Genomic DNA, 26,649 nt, shown 5'->3' with positions numbered 1-26,649 from the left:
CTGTGAACAGCTTAAGTCATGATTATGATCCAAAGCCAAAGATAGTAATGAATGTGATGCACTGAAATATGGACTTTCTCAACACGTGCAAACACACACACACACACGCACATGGAGGTGTGTTTGAGGGGATTGGGTGTTCATGAAAATTATCCTTTGGGAGATGCTACACTGAGTGAGTGTGGGAGACACAGCTACTCTGCCCTTGTGTACACCAATGTGAGCTATTTTGGGTGAGTTAGCCCTGCCCCCCTCCGCCCAGGCCGTGGCCTAGGCTGCCCCCCCCCCCCCCCCCCCCCCCCCTGTTTCCCAGGACTTAGAGCTCATGAAATACGGGACTCAGCGGGTCGAGAGATATGAAATAATCAAAAACCTAGATTGCATAATGTGCACTTATACCATAATATATTAACATCACTTCTCCCTCCTGTCCATACCGCCTGACAACACCTGTGCTCTATGTGTCTATCATAAATAAATTCTGCTTTTTATTTGATTTTTCTATGGTTTTTATTTCATCTTCGTAATGTCCTTTTTTTAAATGTACATCTATATTGTAAAAAAAAAAGAAGAAAAAAATCAAAAAGATCACAAAATGGAAATGCTAATGGAGATTGAGAAACAGTGACAATGTAAGAAGATGTCCCTGTGCTTTTAAAAATGTTTTAACAAGAATAGGAGAGCACCTGTCACCCTTACTCATCATTGGACCCCAGGGGTAAACAGTACAGTACCTCGAGCTGTTTCAGCCAGCTTCGCTAACATCTCAGGCCTCTTCTTCACCTCGTGTGAAAAAACATCAGTAAGGCGGGTTTTGGATTCCTTATTGCCCCTAACACTTTCCCGTGTGAAAAGCCCAGGTTCTAGAGGAGATGAGGCGAGCCCTCACCAGTAAATCTGACGGGATACAGCTGCTCTCCCATCTCTAGCCATCATCGTGACTGCTGTGAAGAGTGGAGGTACCAGAAAGGGGTTAAAAGTGCTGCTCTATGTATACGAGAGGCCTCCACTCTTCCCAGAAGCCACCTGGGCAGAACTGACAGGCGCCCTATAGCAAGAGAGTGCCTGTATAATCCTCACTTTTTACGCTCTGGCCACTCCTAGCCAACTGTTGGGTCACTTGTTTGAACGTCACACACACGATATGACAAAGGAAAAACAAAAATCTCTCCATCCACATACACCGGGATATGGAAATCAGACACGAGCATAAACAAGATCAGTAAATGTTGACAGTACAATACAAAAGGGAATCTATTTCTCTTGCTTAAAACCTTCATCTAGAAGAAGTGACTATCTAAAAAACATACGTGGGAATGAGGAGAAAAATGGTGTAATCCACACTTAAAACCCAAACAGTTCACTGGTGAGACACTGTGTCTGTGTGTGTGGGTGAAGGTGTGTTTATGTGATGGTGAGCATGTGGGTGGCAGGGTGAATGGGTGATCTCCATGAGTCAGTCAGGAAAGTCCCGGAGAGGAATCAGTGTGAGAATCCTCGTCCGACTGCTGAACGCACAGAGTCTCACCGGCTAGTGGGCATTCAGGGAGGGCGGCCATTTTTGTGAGTTCATGGTCAGCCCGTATTCTCTTTTCATCTCCTCCTCACTTGTTTTTTGTCTCTTTTTCCAAGAAGTAGTCTCTCTTAAGGGTGAAAATTCCTGCCAGTTACCTTCCAGTCCATACATCCGTCCTTCCATCCGAAAAAAAAGCTGTGCATCCGTTTCACCTTCTGATCCCTCAACATTGAGTTCCTCTAAAATGCTGGCTGCAGTGCACAAAACAAAACGGGGAGCAGCATCGAGGGGGAAAAAAAGAGATTTGTCCTCTCTATTTCCCAAGAGCCCCCAGAGAGCGGAGGCAGTGACGGCAGGAGCCTTCTCTCCTGCTCCCTCCTCCCGCCCCGTCAGCACCGACTGGGACCAATCCGGAGCGACAAGGTATCAGCAATTAAAAAAAAGTAGTGACAAAACATCAGAGACGAGGAGGAGGAAGAAGAGGAGGAGGAAGAGGAGGAGGAGGAGAAAGAGGAGGAGGAGGAGTCGACAGAGAGAGAAAGAGTGATTGCGGGCATGCCGGCGGTGCCAACTAAAAGTCCCGCTTTTCTGCCCGGGATTGTTCCAGTTCTTCTCTTGCTTCAAAAGTCCTGCCTCAGACCTTGTAGTAGATGTTGGCCGGACTCTGAGGCGGCATCTCCTGAACGATGTAGACCGGGTGGCCGTAGTCGCCGCTGACCTTCTCGTAGTGCGGGCAGAAGACGCTGTCAGCAGTCCTGAGAGGGATGATGATGTCGCTGGGCTCCGAGCCGTTATTGTTCCCACCGCCTCCGCTCCGTTTAGGCGTAGCCAAGGTGCTCAGAGACAACGTGGCGGCGTGCTGTGGCGAGTGCTTACGGTGTCGTCGCCGGTACTTGAGCAGCAGCAGGACCAGCATGATGATGATGATGATGAGGATGACGCTTCCCGAAGCAATGGCCAAAAAGATGGCCACGTCAGAGCCGATGCCGCCCGAGGACTTCCCTCCGCTGTCATCACCGGTGCCTTCTCTTGGTGCTACACCTGGGAGACAGAGACGGGGGTTTTTTAGCTGTGCATATGACAATAAAAAAAGCCCTTTGAGCTCTACTTATGTTCTAAAAATCAAAAATAAATCAGGGTGTACTCAAAACTAACTATGTTATGCCACTGGACGATGGTTGTCCTGGTTTTGCACTTTGCTGCACTCACAAAAAAAAGTGAGGTAAGTCCATAATAACAACCGCAAATTCACAACAGCTGCATCCACTCAGAAGCGTTCATGCATCCACACACACACAAACTCTTGATGTGACCTCCATAGGGTGGGGCATTTTTAGGGAGCAACGACTGACAGAACGAGCTCCTGGTCGCATTAGAAAAAGAATTTGATGGCAAATTGTTGCGCAAAGTGGGCATATTTTTGGATTGCTTTTCATTTGGATGAATGACATCCGCAGGTCTCAGATGCTGTACGATGACCCAATAAACTCTTCAGTTTGAGATGACTGACGGCTTCTAATAAAAAGGAAGCTGTTTTCTACAGTCTTTCCCCACCTCTCACTTTCATTCCTCGCAATCTTTTCATCAGGCCACAGTAAAGTGTGGCCGAGAGTGAAGCCTTCCTATGGAGGGCTTTTGTATAAAGGTCACATTCGATCGGTGGCTATTCAAATTCAGCCGGTGCAACCTTGAAAGTAGGGCGAGCGCAGCCTGATAGGAGATACCAGGGCTCAGATAGATACAGGCACTTAGATAAATTGCATTTTGAAAGGCATAAAAAGAATCTTCATTTTCCAACTAGCAGCCTCAGAGGGTAGAAAATAAGAAATAAATATAAATATTTCAGCTCATAAAGGGACATCAATTATGGAAGCCGAGCTGGGCTCCGACTCCCTGCGATGGACATTCTGGTTCCCATCCAGCACCTGGGGGGGTGGGGGTGGAGGAGGGGTTGTGTTCCGTTCTCCTGGGGTGGGACCGCGTTCCCCGGGCAGGCGGGATTACTGAGGCTCCCTGTCTGTTTCTTGCTCTCCTGAGGGCCTAAAAGTGCTTCTGCTGTGGTATATAGGGGGGGGGAGTGGATACATGATGGCAGGCAGCCCAAAGCAGAGACCCTTCAGTTGTTTTACAAGGGGATTACTCTGCCTCAGACGTACTGCCCATAGCACTCTCACGCCCATATGCTCGGGATGGAGGGATGAGACATAAAAACAAGCAAGGCAGACGACGGGAGAAGGAGAGAGTAAGATGCTGATGTCAGCAGAGAGCGGTGCCAGCATGGATTTAACGGGCAAGGAGGGATCTGCATGCCCCTGGTCAGTCAGATTTGAGGTGATGCCACGCCCTTAGTGAGCCAGGACAGAGGGCTGCTCATACAGGGGAGTTACGGATTATATGTAACAGGTTATCAGGATACAAAAAAGGGAAAGAGTTACATAAAAAAGATGTAGAATCAGTTCTATTAATCCTAAATATAAGGCCACATTGTTCTGTTGTCATACATAGTAGACTAAAAAACATCTTATCAATATAGATTTTCCCTCATATTTATTGCCATCGCATTTCATATTGAGGTAGTAACCCTCCCAACCCTGCATCTAGATGTTTTTGTTCTTGGGCCCCTTCCTGTTTTTTTATTTCTAATCACAGATCGCTGAGGAAATTGCCGGTCAGATTTGCTTCTCGGGAGATTTTTAACTGCAATATAATAGGCCGAGATAAGAGCAGTCTGCACGCTGTCGTGATTCGCTGCAGAGACAAGCGTGCGTCTGTACTACGAGCAGGTGGTTGAAAAAAAAGATGGCAGACAGCGATCAGATCATTTTCCTGAAAATGTCACTTAACCGGTCGGGTTAAGGCTGGAACGGGGCCAGCAGGGAGATACCTTATAAGTCCTTGAGGGGCCGGGAGATACCTATCAGTTTTATGGGCAACATTCAATTACTGGCATGATGAATCGCTGACCTTTCTTCTCTTCCCTTTCACATGCACACTCTCGCAGACACACACACACATGCTTACTTGGTGCTATCTGCTTTTAGTTAGGCCAAACAATCGCACGCTCAAAATGTCAAATTAGTCCTTCACTCAATTACCAATTTCCTGGGGTTTAAGCTGCATGTGTGGGATCTCACCTGGTTTTTCCAGCACATCGTTGGGGTTGAAGGCCTCCTTGCCATCTGGGTTCTTGGGAGAGTAGGGTACTCTGGTGGGGCTGTCTTTGGGTGAAATAGGGTCAGAGGGATCTGGAAAAAAGATACAATACAATAGAATTTAGTTTCATTTTAAGGCTGTTTTTGTCAATCATGCGTCTCCCAGGAATACTTAATAATTGGCATTTAGTATGAAAATACACACACATCTGTTCCTCCAAATGCTTTAACAGTGTACCTTTCTTTGACTAGATCTACTTAAAAACAAACTTTTGTTGTACATGTGTTTCTTTACGACAAAGAAATGACTGTAATCGCCTATAAAAAGTAGCTAATGGTTGTTTTTAGATTCTGCAATTGGTCCATTTGGTTCTAAATGCTGCTCAAATGTCTGTCAGTACCTGTGTTGTGCTTGTAACGATGAGCAGACAGTCACGCTTAACGGTGGAGTAACTCCCTGAGCATCTGTTGTTAGAACCACAGCAATGAAGCCAAGCCCAACGGTACCGAAACCACACTAAGTTGTACATTACGTTAAATAAAGCCCCTGATTGGTACGCAGCTCCTAACACAGGAGGCTCAGATATTACTCAGCACCTGTTCTGTACTTCCTCCGAGTGCAGCGGCCATTAATTCCCTGACCTTCAGCCATTCTCAGTAGTACTTGAGCTGGTGCTGATGACCGGCCAACCCCGGGATATAACCACTGTGGGTGGCAGCCGAGCAACTGATTTATGAATATTATCGCTATAATAAAGAACAATGTCCGACCCGGTGTGGGGTATACTGTGCATATGTGTGGGAGTCACACATACAGGGTCATAACTCATGAGAATAACACCTCTAAACTCGATTTGTGTGTAGAAAGCCTTCTAGTTAGAGCGTGTAGAACAGCAGATGCTTCTGGTGCCTGTGTGCATGCAGGCATACGCAATGCTGTGTGTGTGTGTGTGTGTGTGTGTGTGTGTGTGTGTGTGTGTGTGTGTGTGTGTGTGTGTGTGTGTGTGTGTGTGTGTGTGTGTGTGTGTGTGTGTGTGTGTGTGTGTGTGTGTGTGTGTGTATGTGTGTGTGTGTGTGTTGTGTGTGTGTGTGTGTGTGTGTGTGTGTGTGTGTGTGTGTGTGTGTGTGTGTGTATACAAGGCTTCCGCTAGATTACATCTCCTGCCCCCTCGCAGCCCCAGGTGTCATGGAGACGATGGAGCTGTATGCTGCATAACCTCCTATGACCTTATTAGGGCATTTTCAGAGTCTCGCACAGTTGTGCACAATGTACCAGCGCTGCATTGTGGCCGAATGCGTAAGCCTGCAGGCACTCATGAACCGTAATTCAATATCACAATACTCACTTTGTCCCACTTTCATGATTATCTTCATGGACTTTATCTTGCACACTCCCCCTTCCTGGTTGTCGATGCCTTCCATGGTGCCGTTAGATGTAGCTGCAGGAGGCAAAGAGAGAGAGGTAAGAGTGAGCTGTCACTGCCAGCATGTTGTACAGAGGCAATGTGGGGGGGAAATTGTGTTGCTATATACTGTATGCTTTAAGCTAATCTCGGAGAAACAGCCATTTCCCAAAGACAACAGAGGCACTCAAAGCCTTCCGCCCAGGCAGGATATGAGTCATGTCCCCTTTAATGAGATCACAATTCACCTGCTCATCACCTCGGACGCGCCACTCCTCACGTCCCCAAAGTCAATTAGCTTGAGTAATTGTGACTGTAATACCTCTAACTATGCTGATGGGCCTCATGAAGGAGGCAGTTAAGGGAGGTGAGGAGAGGGGGAGAGACTGAGGGATGGAAACAACGTAGGGATAGCGACGACAGCGGCCATCTTGGCAAGCTGCAGGAAATTTGGCGGCGCGTTGTGCATTTTTGCACTAAAGACACTCCAGGGAGAGGTAGCCGGTCATTAAAGAACACACTTTTGGATTTTTTAAAAGCCCCTCAAATGCTCAGATCTGAAAGCCAAGCTGGCTGCCAGGCAAAGAAGGGAACCTGCTGACAACATAAAAAAAAATGTTAACAGGAGGGGATGAGGAATTGTTAAAAAGAATAAAAAATAGGGCACTTCTCCAGGAAGGCGGTGAAATTAAGGGAACAGAGGGAGGTGATAAATGCCTCAATAGCCCTTCGATGGAAAGAGCTTAAAAGAGCTACAAAACCATATAAACAGAAGAGAAAACAGCAGTGTTCCACTAAACACCGTGTTTGAGGGACAGAGACAGATGTCCTGGGGGAATCTCGAGGGGGGTGCAGGACGGCCCACATGTGACAGGAGGAACAAAACGGGCCCTGTGAGCACATGATGTGAAACTGCATAAGAAATCTCTACACTGAATAAACTGAAACGTGGACTTACATTACATGAACTACGTCAACAGATTCCACATAACAGTTTTAGGTTACTTGAAAGCATTAATATTAAGTATTAAGTTCAACTTAAAATGATTGCTTTCAACTAACCTGATACAGTTATTTGACGTTTGTTGACGTAATACATTAATTAAAGTAAACGTTTCAGTTTGTTCAGTGTGCGTGTGCGAAACTACAGATGTGACTAACACACACAGACCAGATGCAAACTCCGCCCCCTCCCCCCCTCTTCCTGGAAATCTCAATCAGCTGCTTTAAAGCCATTAGCTGCTGCTCCGCCTCTCTGCTTTTCATCTGTGCCGCCCCCAGAGGTTGCCGGGCAGAACTGCAGGGCACAGGGAGGGATGGGGGTGGGTGGGGTGGAGGAAGGGGCTTGTGGTCTATCAGGTCAGTAACACAGAGGCTAACGAGCTGCCAGGGCTTAGCAGCTTGGCTTCCCGCCAGCGCGCAGTGGCCCGCATTCACCACACTGACCCCCGCCTCCTCCTCCTCCTCCTCCTCCCCTCTGCTTCCTCTCCAGTCTCTCCTCCTTTTTACCCTCCCCAGAACAACACCCCAAAATACCCAGTTTCCACCTCTCCAGGGCGGCCATACCTTCTTCCCTTCACCCCTGCACATCTTTTCTTATTTCACTGAGAATTAAATTAAAGTTTTCACACAGTACGTTTCAATTTCAATTTGTTTATACGCCTCAGAAAATAATGATCTTATTACTTCTCGTTTGTGTTTTTCATTAGAATTTGTTTTTGATTATTTGTCTTTTTCAGATTTATTATGCACGCTATATAATAACACCTGATTTAGGTTCGATTTTTCAGTTTTTAAATTACACTTACTTTCTTCTAGCGTTTTAGGTTTTACCTGATTTAAATGAATAAACTGTTCAATTATTTTATCATATTGATGTCCCCCTTCCTGCTCCCCTCAAGCTTCTCCATCAAGGCAGGTGCTGGTGAAACTTGAAGATGTGCTTTCCTTTCTTCTCCTTCCTTTCCACCCAGCTACCAATCATTTTGATCCGAATCCACTCTACTTCAATACGATGGTGATGGGAGCGGACACAAAGAGCATGTTAACAAGGACTCCCGCCCTCCCTCACTCGCCTCCTCTCTCCCCTGTCTCCTTCCCTGGCTGACCTATGGCTTTTCAGTGGCGACTGAAAAGCACATTACAGACAAAGCTTCTTAAAGGCTTGCGCTTCTGTGCTCTGTGTGTTTGTGTGCATGAGCGTGCATGTGTTCACTTCATAAACCTGTTCGCACAACACACAAGAAACTAAAAGTCCTGCAGGGTGTCATCAACCACCTCGACAACGTTTACTTTGCGGAGCCATCGGCGCGGTGACGGTGTGTTTGGGATTGAGGCTCATGAGCGCTTGTGCCTGAGAGGTCAGAGGGCTGTTAACTTAACAGAAGGTGTGTTTATATCTGTATCGCCTCCTTCAGTCCTGCCTTGTTCTTTCCCTTTTGCCCTATGAAATTGATTAAAACATCCATCAACACTCAAAGAAACATCCTCCTTGCCAATATTTAAAAAAAACACCCCTCTTGGCTGCAACATTTTCTTGACATTTAAGAGAAGCCAGAAAAAAATCCTTCTATAGGGACTCACTTCGAACTTTCAATTCTCCTTCCCCTTTAAATGCAGCGTTAAACACACTCACAATGCCAAGGCTGCAGTCCCAGCAAGCCTGACTTGGATTTAAACAGAATGTGATTGTTGAATGGGCTGAGGCTGGCTGAATGACTTGGCCCTCCTCGGCCCAGCCAGACGAGGCCAGGCTGACAGACTAGCTGGCTAGAGTTAACCAGCTAATCCATAATGCTGGGGAACACGTTGGAGCAGGATGAGGGGAGGGGGGGGTCATACGAGACCCTTACAAATGGATTTAGTCAACTTGCTGGCATTGCAGCGCCTACATAAGACTCACAGGCAGGGAGGGGAGGGAGAAATGTAGGGGAATATAAGAAAAAAGGAGAAAAAATAGTGAGATAGATTAACCCACTACTTTAGCCTGTGACCTCCCAGAGGGAAACAGCGAGAGAGAAAAACACAGAGTTTCCTTCACCATACACTCCATCTCCACCTTGATTTACACAGTCTATTTTCTCACTGCAATGTAAAGATGTGCTTTTGGGGGCTGAAGACGACACATGCTCCCATACAAACAAACACATTAACCGACTAATGCAAAAGCAGACTCTGCAGCGGGGGAAAAGGCCATCAGGAAACATCACTCACCGCCCGTGACAAAGTACCGCTTGAGACCAAAGTGACAGCTTGAGTGGGTCCATAAAAAATGTTCCAGCACTCTCACACACACACAACTTAAACCACACAGGTGCCTCGAATGGTAGAAGTGTGTCGTAGGAGTGTCCCCACTTTGAGCCTGCCTTTGTCTGTGTGTGTTACAGTCACCTGTGAAATTAGCACTAGCATAAATAAAAAATGCTCCAACCACAACGCCCCCCCCCCCCCCTGCGCCGTAAATAACAAGTCAGTCAACCCCACTCCCAACTGTCCTCACCCTCCTTAACTTAATTTATGCTCCCTAACTTAATTGTGTGCTGTTTATCAAATGAAGAGAGGGGAAAATCACCCTGCCTTAAACGAGACAGTCAATTGTGAGCTGCAATCCACATAAATACGCTCAGTTCCTGCTTTCTACTCATGTCACTAGAAAGAAAATCCTACAGCATTTACTTTCAGATTAGCAAAAGGTAATTGAGCTAGCATAGCACTAATCTTGAAGTGTTAGCACTTTTGTTGTTTAAAATAGTTAAGTTAATATTTTGATTGCATATAACTAGCAAGAAAAATGCTACAGATAACTGTGCTAGCATTTAAAGCTAGTTTCAGATTAGCATAATGTTGTTGAGCTAACATGGAGTTGTTTTAGCTTTTTTGTCCTTTGAGTAGTTAAGTATATGATTACATTCCTGGTGGGACAACTTTATGCCCTTTTTATTTTAAGAATGAAGCATTTTCACAGAGTTAAAATAGAAAATGTTATCTCGTACAGTGTGAAGCTTGAAAAATAGACTTTGAAAGCGACTTTGCTTAAATTGCTCAATTCTGTAGGTTTAATTAATTCACAGTGAGCTTCAGCTGAAAGACAATGCCTTTCCTCTAATAATGGAACAGAGCTGAGGCAAGGCAACAAGAGACTGAAGAGGCAAAAGAGAGAGGAAGAGAGATATTGCACACAGCCAAATTAGAGAATGATTGGATGGACAGAGTGAGGATGTTTCCCCAGAAAGAAAAGAGGAAGAGAAGAGACAAAGGCAGCTATGATCTAAACTCAAAGCGTTAATTGCCATCCATCGTGTTGCTGCGGAACCGTTGTCACAGCGCTGGGGTTACGGGCTGGTTGATACCCGTCACCACCTTGTGCCCTAATCACCTGCGACAGGGGCGCCTCCACATTTCGGGACCCCGGTGACCCTCAGAAGCAGGCCAGGGCAAAGCTGGGTCGTTCCCAAATAATCAAAGCTGTCCGAGAACCACTAACCAACATTTGAAATCCATGATTTAAATACACTTCACTCCATTATGATTAACGCATCAGAGTTAAGACACTTTTTAGAATAGTATAATAATCCTGTCATTTATCATAATGTGATAACAAGGTCCCCACTAATCTAATACAGCCAACTTGGAAGTATTTGGGTGAATTAAGAATGGATAGTCTCAATCTGAATCAATAAAGCGCATTTTAAATTTGTTTCAATTTACTGAGAGGAATTTCCCCCACACAGTATCATACGACATCAGCAATCAGACGGGGCAATTTTTCTGTTGTGACTGAGGCAAAGGTTGATTAAAATCTTGATGATATTTCCGTGTGCATGTGTGCTCTGACTGTAAATTCAGCCTTGTCCTTCTCCTGCCCTCTTTAGATCGCCGTCTCCGTCTCTTCCTCTGCCCCCGGTTCCCTTTGGCCTTGTTTCTCTTCTCTCTCGTTAGCTCTCTTTCGCTGTCGTCAGTCTTTCTGCCCCCTTTCCCTCCTTATTCATTCCTCTCTCTTTTCCCCCTCCTCGACCCCTCTCTCTCTCCCTCTTTAGCTCATGTAATCATCCAGCTCACTACGTCCTCGCCTGCAGGCCGTGCTGCCGCAAACAATCACATCAAACTCATCTGCTCTCAACTGGAGCAGCATTGTTCTTTCAGAAAGGCACACAGAAGTACACACATGCACAACACACACAAACGCGCCCACGTGTAGTCACAGTGACAGAAATCTGCAGATATACAGATGCGCACGCAAACTCACAATATGCAGTTTGCAAACCCTACCACACACTTACACATGTATCCGTCTTTTCCTTGCCCGCCTGTCTTCGCTTCGTGATAGTACAGGAAGAGACAGGCAAGTAGTGAGGCCTGATGTTGCTTCAATGGATGGGTTTGAAGTGTGTGTGTACAGGGGGTTGGAAATACTCATCTAATCTAGGTCTAGCCTTGGCACAATACTCAACGCAAGGCAGCGCTAATCCAATTGGTTGAGACTCAGATCCGTAGCATCGATGTGGGGGCCTTGGCCATTGTGAGAAGAAATGGATGATTAAACGCTGGTTAATTAATTACGTATCGAGTGCTCACTCCAAAAGCCTAATGAATTCCTCACTGTGAACTTTCTGAGGCAGTGTCACACTCCGATGGATCTTGGACAGCGCTACTGGAGCATGGTCGGACAAATACACACAAACAGAAAACACAAGATGGAGATGCTTTCAGGTGGAGCTGCATGGGGCAGGTCAAGCCAATATGTATCTTTTAATTCCCTTCTGCCACGGAGACACACGCAGTTACGCCCACAGGCAGAGGTTCACTCATTGGCTCACTCCAACACTGCAAGGTAGAAACAACCACAACCAGCCCACCCACGCACACCTCTGCGCATTCCTCTCATTCTCTCTTTTTGTTGTGTGTGTTTGTGCTTTACTGCTGCTGTTTGCCCATGCAAAGCTGGAGCTTCACCAAGCGGCCGATTCAACACAAAAAAAGGCAACAAACGCCACAATGCAGCTCCAGGGGGCTGTAAAAAAGCTGCAGAACGGGGGCCAGAGCTAGCCAAGGAGAGGCAATTAATAGCAAAACGTGACATGGAGAAACAGCTCCCTCCCCCCTTCTTTGGGCTACACATTAGCATTTTGGGTAGCTGTGAAGGAAGGCGGGATGACGGAGAGGGGGGTGTTAATGTCGGTAGAAAAGGGAATTTGCAAAAAGTGCAAAATTGGATTTTTTCGACCCTTCTTTTAAAGTTCCAAATTGAACTTTCCCACCGCTTCTTTCTGTTCCAACGTGTCGACTCGGCATGTTGATGGAGATGAGAGGTTTTCAACGTGAGGCGCTGGGAAATTGAATATTCTGGTCTGCTAAACCTGTGATAGAGCCACGGAGAGAAATAGCTTTTGTAGATGTAAAGTGAAAACGACTGGATGTACCACTAAAGCTGTGTGTGCACAGTGATTCATCCCCAGCCTCCCGAGGAACAACGTGTGTTATTAGTGTGTATTTGCCCTCACCCATGCACTGAGCACATGTACCCCCTAAATGTACCCAGTGCTGCTCTTTCTTAGATATGTTCTTCATTAACCCGAACTTGACCCCTGTCTTCTGATTGCGATCCACCACAGTGTGATCACGTTCAGCCTCGGGAGCGCAGGCAGAGCTCGCGGAGAACCAGGGAGAGTAAACACCAGCACCGGCTCATCAATAATTAACTGCAGCATTTGGGAGGGAGAGGAGTGGAGGGTGATGGTGTCTGGCTCAGAAGCCTTTGTAGTCCTAGCACACACACACACAAACCACATCTGATGATTTGTCAGGCTCCTTTGTATATGGATGCTTGATTGCACAGGTGTGTTGAGTCCCATATATTCTTTATTTTCCATCAAAATTAAATGTAAATTGAAACATTGTAAAGCAATTAGCATTAGCCCGCTGTTACTACTCCAACATCTTTACTTGTCTTACCTGCAAGACCACAAAAGCAGCTGTTATAGTCTTACGCAGCAGGACTTGCCCCCCCCCATGCAAATATCCTGCAGCTATGACACATTACTGACAGAGCAGCCGCTTTTGCATGTGTAGTTTAAACCTGACTTAGGTAGGACTGGATGAGAATAAAGCGTCTGAAACAGCTGCTTGACTGATCTCTCTGCGGGACTTCTGTGGAGCTCAGAGGAACATTAAATTCACAGGAGTCTGCTTCTGCGGGTGGTTTAAAGTGGGACATATACCGTACAATACAATTACCGCTCTCATTTGTTTTGCAAAATATAACTTCCTCTTCCCGCAGACTGTTTGGATCATTTCCTGCTCCTCTTTCCTCCTCCCTCCACCATTCTCTTTTCTTCCCCTCTTCCTTCTCCTCACTCAGAAATATGGCCTTCTCCTACTGTGACAGCTCACAGATGGCCGTGGCAGAGCCTCACAGATGGTCCTATCTGCAGCACACCCCCTATCAGTGCCACACAGATGGTTCAGTCCACCTACCATGTTTCAAACCAGGGGGCCGTCGCTAAAACCCGATCAGAACTTCCTCCCAGGGCGACGTTAGTACATCACAGGCAATCAGCCGCACCTGCACCGTGACAGTGTGAGCGGTGCGGTCTGAGCGCTTTAACAGTTTCACTATCTGAAAAGTTTTTTCTATAACTCCGAATGGTCTGGCTTCAATATTTCCATTGTCTCATTCAGATCTTTCTCCAGGCTTGATTTATGCAAGAAGCAAATTCCAGACAGAGAATTCCTTTGAATGGACTTTTAGCAGACTTTGAAATAGACCCAAAATGTTTATTTAAAAAAGGATAGTAATCATTCTGGATAGCTTCTATCTGTAATGTTCAATGAAATATCTGCCAATTAAGAGTTGGTGACTTTCCCCTCCAACCAAGACCCATGCACTTCAGTTTACTTGCATTAACAGAGAATAGGTATAGACTGCATCATACATCAAATGCCTGATGCTACAAAACTAAGTGTTGAAAGGATGATACCCATATTAATGTCAGAAAAGCGACTCACACCCTGTCTGGGACCAGTTATCCACCAGAAACCGAAAACCCCACAACAAAGTCCACCATAAATCCAGGGAGTCAGTAACACTGGGTTCTTCGACCTTGCCGAACTGTTCCAGGCTGTTTTCCCCTTCAATTATGCAAAGCCTAATTTATTACCCCCTCAGGCAGAGACATGTACTTACAGATGATGTAGTAGTCCCTTCCTCTGAAGAACTCAAGGCCCCACAGGTTGGGGCTGAACTCCTGGAACTTGAGGGTGAACTTGACGTCCTGGTCGGGCTTGACACAGTTGAGGAGTGGCGTGTCGGCTTTGGTGATGGTGCAGCTATCTAGCTGTTCCCGAGGCACCATGTACACCTTGTAATACTCAACGCCATCGTTCATCCCGCCCTCTGTGCGGGGGCACACAATGTCCAACTTATCTCCGATCTGGGGGTACAGCACCACGCCTTGGCCTGGCACGAATCTGAAAGGAGAGGAGGGAAAGAGGATATTAGTAGGCTGCAGAGAAACTGATGATAACTCATCCATTATGCATTGCTGATTAGAGTGTTTGCCATTGAGCCTCTCTCCATATCTTAAAAAAAAAAAAAGAGAAGTCGGCTTAATTATTGATGTGGTAATTACTGATTGGGTCCATTAATTTTAGATGATGACGGATAATGGTGGGATGTGTGTATATGTGTGCATGTGGTGCAAAGTGACCCCGTATCTGAGGATGAAATCACAGCTTTTTCTTCAGCATTGTGACAGCAACGGAATAATTAAACGGATAAATGACGAGAAGGCTTTCCCGGATGCCAGGGAAAAGGCAGAAGCGGCGTTGGCATACAAAACAGAACATTTAAAAATCCAGGAATGGGTGAGGCAACATCATAAACATGAAGAGCAGCAGAAACACAGGGCTTTGTTTGGGAGTGCAGTTGTATTTCCCTAAATTCTTCCCAAAAGTAAAATAATGTCGCCATTTAGTCTTTGAGCGCTGAGAGCCCCCGCAGCATTCCTGTGATTGAACACACTTTCACTCACTCACACACGTGCACGCGCACACGCACACGCACACACACGCACACACACACAGTTGGAGCTCGAGTTGGAGGTGAAACCTTGTATTTATCTGCTAAACCAATTTGCCCCCACGCTTGAATACAATTGGAAGTGTTAACCATGGATGCCCTGGAGGCTTTTTAGAGCATCCTGCTGCAAGTAAAGAGACAGGAATGCATAGCACATACTGACTATAGGTGATGAGAATATCTATGGGAACCAGTCTGGTTTACCGAGTCTATCATGTTTACTTCTGTGTATGGTGAGGAAGAGGAAGAAATTACCTATGTGAACATTGAACTGAATAATCAAAAAACAATGTGCAAATTTGCAAGAGTAAAAGTATTTAAATGTTTCAGCAGTGAACAAACAGTTCAACTCTATCTTAGCAATTTTATAAATGAGAGAAAACAATCAAATTGTCACATTTGAGAGGGTGGAACCAGCAGAGGGTTGACACATGTGCTTGATAAATGACCCTGAATTATTTACAAGTTGTACCTTCTTATAATTGATTAAGTTTTTTCCCATTTTCCATCCAGTCATACATAAAAAACATATATACTGTAAAACAAATGTTTAAGTGTGGGCTGCCTGGCTTCTTTTCCTGGAATAAACCACATTAGAGCCTATAAGATCATCTCATTACAAGAGCAATGAGTCTGAACACAGCACACTCTCCTGCTCTGCAGAGTGAGGCTTTTTACTCGTATTTTTTTTTCTCCTGACTACAAAGAGAGCCACCGCAGGGCGGCAGGGAGCCTCCACACAGAGGGACGGGTGGCAAGGCGCAGTCGATTCATAATTAACAAAGAGCACTAAATGAAATAGCGGGGGGAAAAATCCAACGCATAATCGGTTTTATATATATAATCAAGCCTGAGAGGCTAGCTATCACAGAAGCATTTTTTTCTCTCTCATCTCTGTCACACACTCTTTCAAAAGATACAGTCACACACATTATTTCTCCTTCCTCCTGCAACAGCATGCATCATCTTCCTTGCTTCCAGCGTGAGCTCGTGCACGAGTTTGATGCACACACGCGCAAGCTAGTGACGTGCACGCACGGCGACTAACTAGGCCGAGTGAATATTTTTCTGCTCCCTGGGGACACACTCAGCGGTGGCACAGTGTGTCCAGTGACGGACACAGAGATGGGGAATGTATGTGCATGCATTGCAGCGACATCTGGCATCATCTTCTCATGTGAGTGTGTGTGGGGAGGGTGGGGGGGAGAAGTAGAGCACAGAGATAGGAAAGGTCCTTAGAAAAGCCTTGGGGGGGCTTCACTTCTACACACATACTGTGGAGCTGAAGGTGTACGCATTAACCTTGTGTGTACGCGTGAGCACGACTGCATGCACTCAGTCATGCGTGCTAGTGTGTGTTTATACAGCGGTGAAAGCATGCATGCATGTGTGTGTATGCACGCTAGCGTGTGTGTAGCATGTGGTGGCCATTATTTATCCAGCGAGATTAATCTAAAAGTGCTTCAGTACTCAATGACAACACAACAGTAGATCTCTATCATCCTTTATCGCCCTCTCCCATAATGCTTAGCTCGTCAGGATCACTGTGTCACAGTCCTTAGCGTTCAGGTGATTCTGTCCTGCAGAAATGATACCTGTCTCATGTCTCTGCTGAAGGGGAACCATGCATAAATGAGGAACAACAATATGTTATTTGGTCAATATTGAATTTTACATGAGCTGTGATCTGAAAGCTAGAAACAAGTGAAAAATTGTGATGTCAAAATTTATAAATTAAAGATAGACAATCAATCTAAACAAGAACTGAGTAAAAACACACCATTATTTATGTAAAAAGTAACTGCAGGTGTCATATAAATGTGTAAATGATCCTCTGAAATGTAATGGAGTGAAGTACAAAGTAGCAGAAAATGGAAGTAAAATACAAGAGCCTCAAAATATATCTTGAGTACAGTACTTGAGAAAATGTACTTAGTTACATTCCACCGCTGTGCATGATTTATCTGGGTTATTTTTTCTCCTTTATTAGAAAAAAGATCGATTTGTTTACCCTGATACAAACTAAATCTGGGGTTTTAGGGCTAGTTACACTACTGATTTTGTTGGTATGCTATTTTTCATTAAGAATTATTTCAACAAGTAAAAGAGAAAATGTTGAAAAAATTCTAAATGTGACACAGCAGCACGCCCAGGCCCATGCCTACTGTACCCAGGCTAGCATCGTGAACAAGTGAATCATCAATAATCTTTCCCATGACACATTTCACTTTCCTGACAATACCAGGGAAGGGCAAGCATGGATGCTATCACTGCTACAAGTGGGCGACAGGCAGGAGTTCAAAAACATGACAAAGTGTACACAAAGCTAACACACACACACACACACACACACACACACACACACACACACACACACACACACACACACACACACACACATACAAAAGCAACACAGGGAGTTCTTCTGACAGAATAGATACGGTATGATAATGGCTCTATCCTGTTCTTTTCAAAACTGAGATCTGCCTTAGCCAGGGGCAAAAAAAAACAAGAGCACCCTCTAATACACTCCTGTATGTAAGCCAGCTGATTTACTGCGCTGCATAATGAGAGCATTCAATAATTGCTGACAAAGAGCGATACAACAGTCTGAGTGTGGTTTTAAAGAGGAGCTGCCAGGAGGCTGATTGAGGGCAAATATGAGCTATTTTGGATCGTCTCTCAGAGAAAACACAGAGGCAGGAAGACTGTCCCGTTCACTCATTGATCAGCCCCCCCGCCCTGCTCTGTGTGATGACACCTGGCCAATGGCACCATCAGAAATAAACAGCAGGTACACAAGGTCACATACTGCAGATAGCAGGGAGGAGCAGGAAACATATACGAACGTGACCCCCTATCTTATAATTGTCAATGGATTTGACCCCCCACCCTGCTTTAAGGCACACTTGCCCCCCTCCCCTAAAAAGCATTCTTTAGTAAATTCCCCCCCTTCATAAATATTCCTGAAGCAGGCCTTTATCTCACAGAGGTCTACCATTAAAAGAGTGTCTTGTAAACATGTTCATCTACTCTTGGTAACTTGTTAAATACCTCTAGCGCACGCACACACACACACACACACACACACACACACACACACACACACACACACACACACACACACACACACACACACACACACACACACACACACACACACACACACCCACTCAAAAGTAGAGAGGGCTGGTTAGGAGGTGCGTGACAAATACAGACGTCACGCTGCAGGACTCTGCAGCTTCTTCTGATTATGGGACAGATATTAGAAACTGAAGCTGTAACTGAAAGTATAGTTGAAGGAACAGCTCATGCCTTCAAATTTAAATATCATTTATGTTGATTCATTATTAGAATAATTGGTTGAAAATAACGCTTTTATTAACAATGAATTGTCCAGGTTTAGGGTTTGTGATCACCTTATAATGAAATAAAATACCTATAAAATAAATTATGAAATATTTACTTATATTTATAAGAAATTATTTTATAAATGACTTTGAATTAAAATACATTAAAATATTTTTATATATTTAGAAAAAACTAATTTAATTTTAGGGAAACAAATAGGTAAATAGTACAAATGAAATGATTGTGTGTTGCTGCTTTACTTACATTCACGTCCTCTGATCACAGTATATCCCTCTAATACCCCCCCCCCACACACACACACACACACACACACACACAGACAAGCAGCAAGCACTCAGACAGAGGCGTCTGCAGACTCACAGCTCCACCTCTGACCACAGCAGCCACAGGTACCTGTCTCCTCTCGTTCTCCATCAGAAATAAAGGCTTTTATTCTATCGAGAGTCTTTTCATAATGAAACGGCAAAATCAGACAGCTGCAATTTTCTCCGAACAAAAAGCCCTCGCAGCTTTTCTTTGAACGGGCTTTTACAAGCATGGACTGTGATTGCTCTTTAGCGGAGGTCCATGGCTGCCTTTGTGAACGTGACTTTCAAATTTGCATGGATAATATTTATCTTTTGTGAAATATGGAGCTGTGCATTTCAGGTTTGAGGATACTTTAAAAACCAAGTGAGAGGAGAATGAAGGCCGACCCGCTGCCTGAGACACACAGGTGCAGAGTCCTGCAGCGTGACGTCTGTATTTCTCAAGCACCTCCTAACCAGCCCTCTCCACTTTTTAGTGTGTGTGTGTGTGTGTGTGTGTGTGTGTGAGAGAGAGAGAGAGAGAGAGAGAGAGAGAGAGAGAGAGAGGAAATGTTGGGGGCAAAGGAAAGAAGCAGCAGGAGGTCCTACTTCCTGAGTTTATGACCGCTGCCGTAAAACAAAACAACAACAACAAGTAAAGTTAGATCTCTCCTTCCTTCTCTCTCAGTCTCCCCCCCGTCACTGCAAAACTCCCCCCCCCCCTCCTTCACTCCTCTCCCTCGTCTTTTTTATTTTATTTAGACCTCTCCTAGGATTGGTGACAAAACAGCCGCGGTGGTCACCCCCGGTTGTAATCCTCCGGTCCGAATCTCCCCTCCATTTCTCTTCCTGTGGCCCCCGAAGTTATGAGAAGACAAAGTGAGACGATGGATTGGGGGTGGGGGGGGGGGGTTATTTTACTGCAGATCAAGAGCAACTGTTTGACTCGGATTCTCAGCTGCAACGCAAGGACTCATTAAGGCGACAGACAAAGAGGCCGGGCCGGGGCCGAGTGAGGGTTAATCCAGCCGCCATTCATCCCAATGCTTTCGCCCTCTGTCGGCCGAGGGGGGCACGGGGGTCTTTTAGGACGCCTGTCGCCATGTCGCCCCCACCTCTCCTTGCCCTCTCTCTGGTTCTGTCTCGCAACCTTTCATCCGGTAATCCAGGCCTATGGGTTCTGTGCAGGCCTAGACATAATTACCCTGGTCACCCCCAAGGGCCTGACACTATCTCTCCTCTCTTTCATATTCCTTGACTCCCTGTTCTTTTTATTATACAAACTTAATCATCACTGGACAGGAATCATAAAAAATAAAAAAAGCCACCTCTGTCACCTCGGATGTGCCGAATTTCACTTTCCCCCTCTGAAGAAAATAAAACATTGACTTGAATTAAATGTATGTCGCCAAATCTTACATATTTGTACGAGGTTAGTTGAAAGCAATAATATTAAGTTGAACCTAATATTTGTTATTTAAACGTAATATTATTGCTTTCGACTAACCTCATACAGTTATGTGAAAGCTGTTGACATAATACATTTAATTAAAGTTAAATGTTTTCACTTCTGCTTCCATTTCCGCCTCGACATGATCAATATGGCTGAATTAAAGCAACTGATCTTTCTATCTGGAAAAGAAAAGAGACAGGAAACATCAGAAAAACTGCACGGCTTTGGAAAAGAGGGAGCGTTTGAGGAAGAGGGAGGGAGTCGTTACATTCAGCACAAGGCCTCGTCAGTCATTCATGATGGACCTGCATCTCTATGCACCCCACCACCAACACCATCACACAGAACCCACCCCCCCCCACCCCACCCCCCCGTGCATTCACAAATAGGACCCACAGAGGTGCCCCCGCCACTGCCCGGTCACAAAGGGCCTTTGGGGCTTCTATGTAATCTCTTAATGAACTGCAGTGGAGGAGCGCGAGCGCTCCTTTTTACATAAACCATGTAAAGCAGGCCTCGCTTTTGTCTCTCCCCCCCAACTACAAAATGGATTACCAGGAGAAGGAGGTGTGTGTGTGTGTGTGTGTGTGTGTGTGTGTGTGTGTGTGTGTGTGTGTGTGTGTGTGTGTGTGTGTGTGTGTGTGTGTGTGTGTGTGTGTGTGTGTGTGTGTGTGTGTAGGAGATTCAGAAGGGTGGGGGGAGGTGGTGGTGGGGTCATTGTTTTTTTCGCGTAGTAGGTTCATGCAATAGGGCAGTAAAGTAGTAAAGCGCAAACAACAATGAGGTTTAATCGACACAGCCGTGGGCCCCGTGGTGTTTTTTGTTTTTCACACACACTTAGTACACACAGTGTGTTAGAGAGCCTGGCTATTTCTTTATCCTCTCCCCCGGCCTACACACACAAAGGCATTAGACTGGCCCGCAGCCTTCACATTTCTAACATTCATCCTTCCTTGAATAGTCAAAGAGGAGGAGAGGAACCGGAGGAGTGGCGCAGAGGTTGTGGAGCGTTTTGCTGACCTGCTGCAGAAACATATTCACGCTTTGGGGTTCTCTGTTACCAAGGGGGAGTGAGCGACACACAGGCAGGCATGAGGACTTTCAACAAGCAGTGAAAGGGGATGATACACTCAGGGAAGTTATTCATCCCACTGTAGCTATGTGGAAAATCAGCGGCATCCAAGTCCCAAACTTTAACTAACTTTCATGCTCCTTCTCACAGAGGATACATTAACTGCAATTTTCACAACTTTTATGTATAAATTGTGTATATTTACAAGGCAGGGGATAAATAAACCTTCATCTATAGTTCCTACTTTAGCTTGTATGGTGGTGTGTCGGCTCAGGTGGTCAGGATTACTACACAGAGGTGGAAATGAATGTAAAATCATTCAGTCCAAAGTTGTCTTGATCATAGTAAGTACACCAATATATTGTTCAGTTCAAGATATCGGTGACAAAATGTTTTGTGCAGTTGTAGACACACTGGTAACTTGTAATGCACATGTCAAAATTATAAACCGGGGTATACAGTTGTTGAATTTGCACTTATTTTTCTTAAGAAATGTCAGGTTGTTCAAAATGTTCTGTAAAAATATAGTTTAGCATATATTATGCTATAATTTTATTGGTCCGGCCAACTTCAGATCAAATTTGGCTCAATGTGGCCCCTGAACTAAAATGAGTTTGGCACTTGTTCTAATGAGTAATACATATAACAACTTATGATGAAATGTCCCAGATATGTTGAGAAAGAAACTGAGTTGTGTTGCAGCTAGAGGACTTGAACTACCAACTGAAGCTATTGTCCCTCCTGTGCTCCAAACCAGTATTAGCTCCACAGGAAGAGGTGAGTGGTCACACAATGATATCACTCTCCAGCCTTTTACCTCTGAACTCCTCACCCACCCAGACTGAACGCAAAGAACGCACACAGACACACACTAATTCCGTGGAATGCCCTCTGCATTGGTGGCAGCCTGGGGCCTGAATACTCTCCCTGAGGCTGGAGGCATGTTCCCCTTTTGGGGTCTGTCCTCCTTTTACTAAAGCAACAGTGAAATAGCGCATAAGAGCTGCAGCTCCAACATGGAGAGGTTCTCTGAGACGTTTTCTAAAAGCACAAAATGACTTGTGCATGGAGAAAAACAAACTCAGCCAGGAGTCAGAAAAACACATAGCACGACATTTAAAAAGCCCATTTGCTGTGAACTACTTTGCATTGGCTTCACACTGAGATCTCTCGACACAACGGATTCGAGCAAATGTTTCCTGCTGAAATCAATGTGGGGTGTTTTGCCTCACTGTCTCTCTAATAAGGCCAAATGGTCATCAAATAGGTATATATAGAAGCACAACAAAGAACTCACTACATAACACACGGCAGCACGGGGCCATTTGGGCTGGAATATATGTACGTAAAGTGAAAACCAAAACCGAAATTAACCTTTAAAACCCGTCTGTCTAACAATGAGGAACAGTATAATGAGTGCGTCACCGGTGAGATTCAGATGCGGCGGGACACCGATGGCTGAGGCAGTCAAGAGGCTAGAAGGCCGAGTGCTTCATACAGAACACAGATCAGTGTGTCCCGCAGACCCTCCACTGAAATACATGTCGCAGACGTGGCCCTAGTGCGCACAAGTTAGCGTTCATTCCCAGCAGTCAGCCTGCAGGCCATGCAACAATAGACACCTGTTAGACCATCATAACGTCTCCATTGTGTGCATTTCTGAGAGGGGAAGTAGAGAGGGGCTTTCTGGGTTGTATCGGAGCCAAAAGCTGAATTATTGAGCGAGTATGAGTTTGGCCGTGACGAAACGGCCACAAAGAGGGGCGCCCCCAGCCGGGCTGAGAGCAGGGGTGTAGAGGAGGAGAAAAACACCTTTTTATTCGTATAAAAGACTTTAACCGCCTCTCTGGGACTGTTGGAATATTCAGGAGACACATGGAGTGATTAGATTATTTTAGATTGGGGAACAGGCGGGGATTTAGTGGAGCCCGTGTTTGTTTGCTTTATTTCCTAATAATCTCCCCAACAATGGTCATAGCTAATGCACTATTTTTGAATATATACTCACAATTGCATGAGACATCCTGAAATGTTAAACCCGACGCTGCTACATGCAGGATTCTGAGCGACAGTGAGAATGTCTGGATGTCTGGAGAGCCATAAGTATGCACACGGCGGTTTATTAAAAGTTTGCACATCACCTTACATTATATCAGCTATATAGTCTGCCTCATTGCACAATTAATTATTTAATTATTTCCTCACAACGTGTTGGACACCGTCAGCAGAGCACCAGAGGCCTGGCGGTGCGCCCCGGCTGCTCCATGAAGCCTCCACGCCGTCACGTAAAGCACAACGAGGAACCATTCCTCTTCTATTTATATTATCTAAAATACTGGGGATAAAAACAATTTCCAATATTTTAGCCAGTGGAAACTCAACCGTATGAATAAACAGGCCTGATAATGAGCCCAGTGCAGCTTCAAAGCCATTCTATTTTTAATAGATTCAGACCTGTTACAGTCAGATATGAATTATAATAGTCCAAGTTGTTATTGACCGAGGAAGCGATGCGTAAAGTTACATTCAAAATTAATGTTCTCAAACCGATCAAAACAGGCAACAACTCCAAAGAAATACGCCAATTAACAAGGAATAACCGACGGATGGCACACACTACCGAGCCGTGTGTGTGTGTGTGTGTGTGTGTGTGTGTGTGTGTGTGTGTGTGTGTGTGTGTGTGTGTGTGTGTGTGTGTGTGTGTGTGTGTGTGTGTGCTGCCTCCATTACGCGCGACCGACCGGGCCCTGTCCACTGCGCGTAAATATTCCCCACAAACAGTAAATCTACCAGATCAATTGTAACGCCATACGCAAAGCTAAATACAGTTTCCTTTATCTTGACAGGCGTTTAGGATGTCTTTATCATGTATGGTTTAGTATCCTAACCCCGATGCTTCTCAGAATACAAACTCCCGAGTGAAGCTGCAGAGCGGCACAGATCGATGTGAGATGTTTTACAGATCATTAAGGTTCTGTGGGAAACTCGGCATACTCACGACCCACTATAAACTGTTTCTATTTCTGACAACAATAAAAAAAAATGTAATCGATTCTCGATTTCAACAGATCGTTGCCGCGGAAAAGAATCGTGGGGATAAGAGGCAGGCAAATACATTTACATTTAAAATCATGCTCCAATGGGAGCTCTTTGTTCCACTTAATGTCTGCTGAATGTGAGAGTGGTTTATGTTAAACTAACACATGTTTACTCATTCTATTTTACTCATATAGGCAATGGGCGGCGGGGAAATCAACATTAAACTGCATTATTTTTTCAACGGAGTCTGGCACGAAATGCGCAGACACACGGGAGAGCGCTCGGCACCGTGGGGGCCAGCAGCAGCTCGCGCTGCTTGTGTTCCACTTACTTGGTATTTGTTGTGTTCCAGTAGATGGACTCCAGGATGATCGCCCGGCACAAGTCCACCTTGAAGGCAATAAACAAAACTCCAAAATAATATCTCCACATCGAGTCCCCCATGGTTAGCCTGCTCGCACAATCCTTCTCGAATATGTCCACAAAAAAATTAAATCAAGCGCTCCAGAAAAAAAGGCTGACCACGGCAATTTCTTCAGTTTATATCCCGATCCAGAGGAGATGGGCAAACCCAGATCACAGCATCTCCAGAGGACTTCCAAAAAGCAAAGGCGCACGGCAGTAGTTCATTCAACTGCAGCGGGTGTATATTCTCCTCTGTTCAGAGCGCACACTTCTCCGCTCTGTAATACATCCCTCACAGAGAAAAGTAGTGGGCCAGGCGGCAGATGGAAATCAATAAAAATATAAATCCCCCTGCGTAATAGTCCAGCAGTGCACGCCAAAATCCAAATCAGTAGCAGAGAAAAAGGACAGAGAGGCAGGAGCTGGTGCTGGAATGGAGAGATATTCCCCTTCAGATGCTGCTACTGGTGGTGGTGGTGGTGGTGGTGAGCGACAAACTGTGGGTGACAGCAGCAGAAAAATGAGAAGGGCAAAACAATGAGGTCGGATGGTCAAAATGAAAAAAAAGGTAAAATATGACAATGAAAGAAATCAAAGGAGCTGTAATGGAAGTTCTCATACTATAGGTTCCCCCAACAAGTGCTGCGGCTCGGTCCCGCAGATATCGTCCTCCACACAGCCGCACACAGCGTAGCGATGATGCCTCAATGCTGCTCCGAAACCTGGATGGAAAGTAACTGCGAGCCGCGGAGACTGGGAATATTTGGTGGAGCAGGCCCCGCCCCCCTCCGCCGCTGATTGGTCCCTCGGCGGGGAATTCAGTAGGAGCCCTGCTGTCAGTCAAGCGGGACAACTGGTTCAGCACGGTGACTAGTGGTGAGCGAAATGCGGAGTACATACAGCCGAATCCTACTTTGGTTAACAGGCAGGTGGATGAATATAAAGCTGGAAATGTCACTTTTGTCTAATTCTTACATCATAAAAGTGTCAAAGCATATTAAGTAGTCCAATAATACACAAAAGCATAATGAAGGTGCATTTCACTTCGATTAAAACATAGCTATCACTACAGAACAGCAGTGTGAATGTAAATGAATCATATTTTTACCACTAATAAAAGGGTAAAGGCTCTCAAACAACTCATAACGTGTTTATGGTTTCTGTAAATATTCTCATTATAAAAACAAGGAGACAACATTCGGTTCCATAAGGCTCATGCACAGTCGTGTATGGAGCCACAGTGCTGCGCGTGTCTCCATCAGAGCACTGCACTGCAAGCGCTTCCGAAGGGCACGAGCGCCCACTAGCGGAACATCCGTCACTGAGTCAGCTGAGGAAACAGAAAACAATCGAAAAGTGTTTAATTTGACATCTAAACGTAATTTAAAAATCACAGAACTACGTGTATTGATCTATAATAAAGTACAAAATCAAACGGTGAAGTGCCTATTCTGGTTAAGAGCTGGTTCATCAGCAAACCCATGCCTTTTCTTAAGGGAAATCCACTTTATTTAAACTTTTTAGAAATTAAACATTTATGGCAGTAGGCTATACAGGAGTTTTTCCCCGACCACCACATTATCTCATTATTATTTAGGCCGACATTATAAAGTGTCCTGCAAGAGATTTCCGAACATTAAAACTTATTTTTGAAGTTCTTTCAAAGCATAATTGAGACGGCACACTGACACTTTCTACAAACGCTCTACTTTTAGTCAATGGCCTCTAATTTGATGAGTACTAACACACACCTCTGCAGCCGTAGATTACAGATCCCTGAAGGCACCGTGTGAAGTTTTGACACTGTTTAACGACTTAATTCGATCAGGCTTTCTACAGGCGGCCGCTGTGGATTGCGGCTGTTTGCTGATCGT

At 45.2% G+C, this 26,649-nt stretch overlaps 1 protein-coding gene across 2 annotated transcripts; it reads right to left on the bottom strand.

Annotated features, from left to right (window-relative positions):
* Positions 1–306: 306 nt before the first annotated feature.
* On the bottom strand, positions 307–25,601 carry efnb2a (ephrin-B2a). 2 transcript variants are annotated; one of them, XM_063888609.1, is made up of 6 exons: positions 25,397–25,601; positions 24,702–25,272; positions 14,254–14,537; positions 6,015–6,107; positions 4,651–4,761; positions 307–2,557 (listed from the first exon to the last, which is right to left on the bottom strand). In XM_063888609.1, the coding sequence occupies exons 2-6, from the start codon at positions 24,812–24,814 to the stop codon at positions 2,151–2,153; spliced, it is 1,008 nt and encodes a 335-aa protein (XP_063744679.1). In that variant the 5' UTR covers positions 24,815–25,272; positions 25,397–25,601; the 3' UTR covers positions 307–2,150. The 2 variants fall into 2 exon arrangements, with proteins under 2 accessions (XP_063744679.1, XP_063744678.1); XM_063888608.1 differs by having other exon boundaries at positions 24,702–25,491.
* Positions 25,602–26,649: the final 1,048 nt, after the last annotated feature.

Source organism: Eleginops maclovinus, chromosome 7 (assembly GCF_036324505.1).
Source record: "Eleginops maclovinus isolate JMC-PN-2008 ecotype Puerto Natales chromosome 7, JC_Emac_rtc_rv5, whole genome shotgun sequence".
Lineage (NCBI taxonomy): Eukaryota > Metazoa > Chordata > Actinopteri > Perciformes > Eleginopidae > Eleginops > Eleginops maclovinus.
Note: the sequence above shows the minus strand (reverse complement) of the source record. Positions and strands in the feature narration are given on the sequence as shown.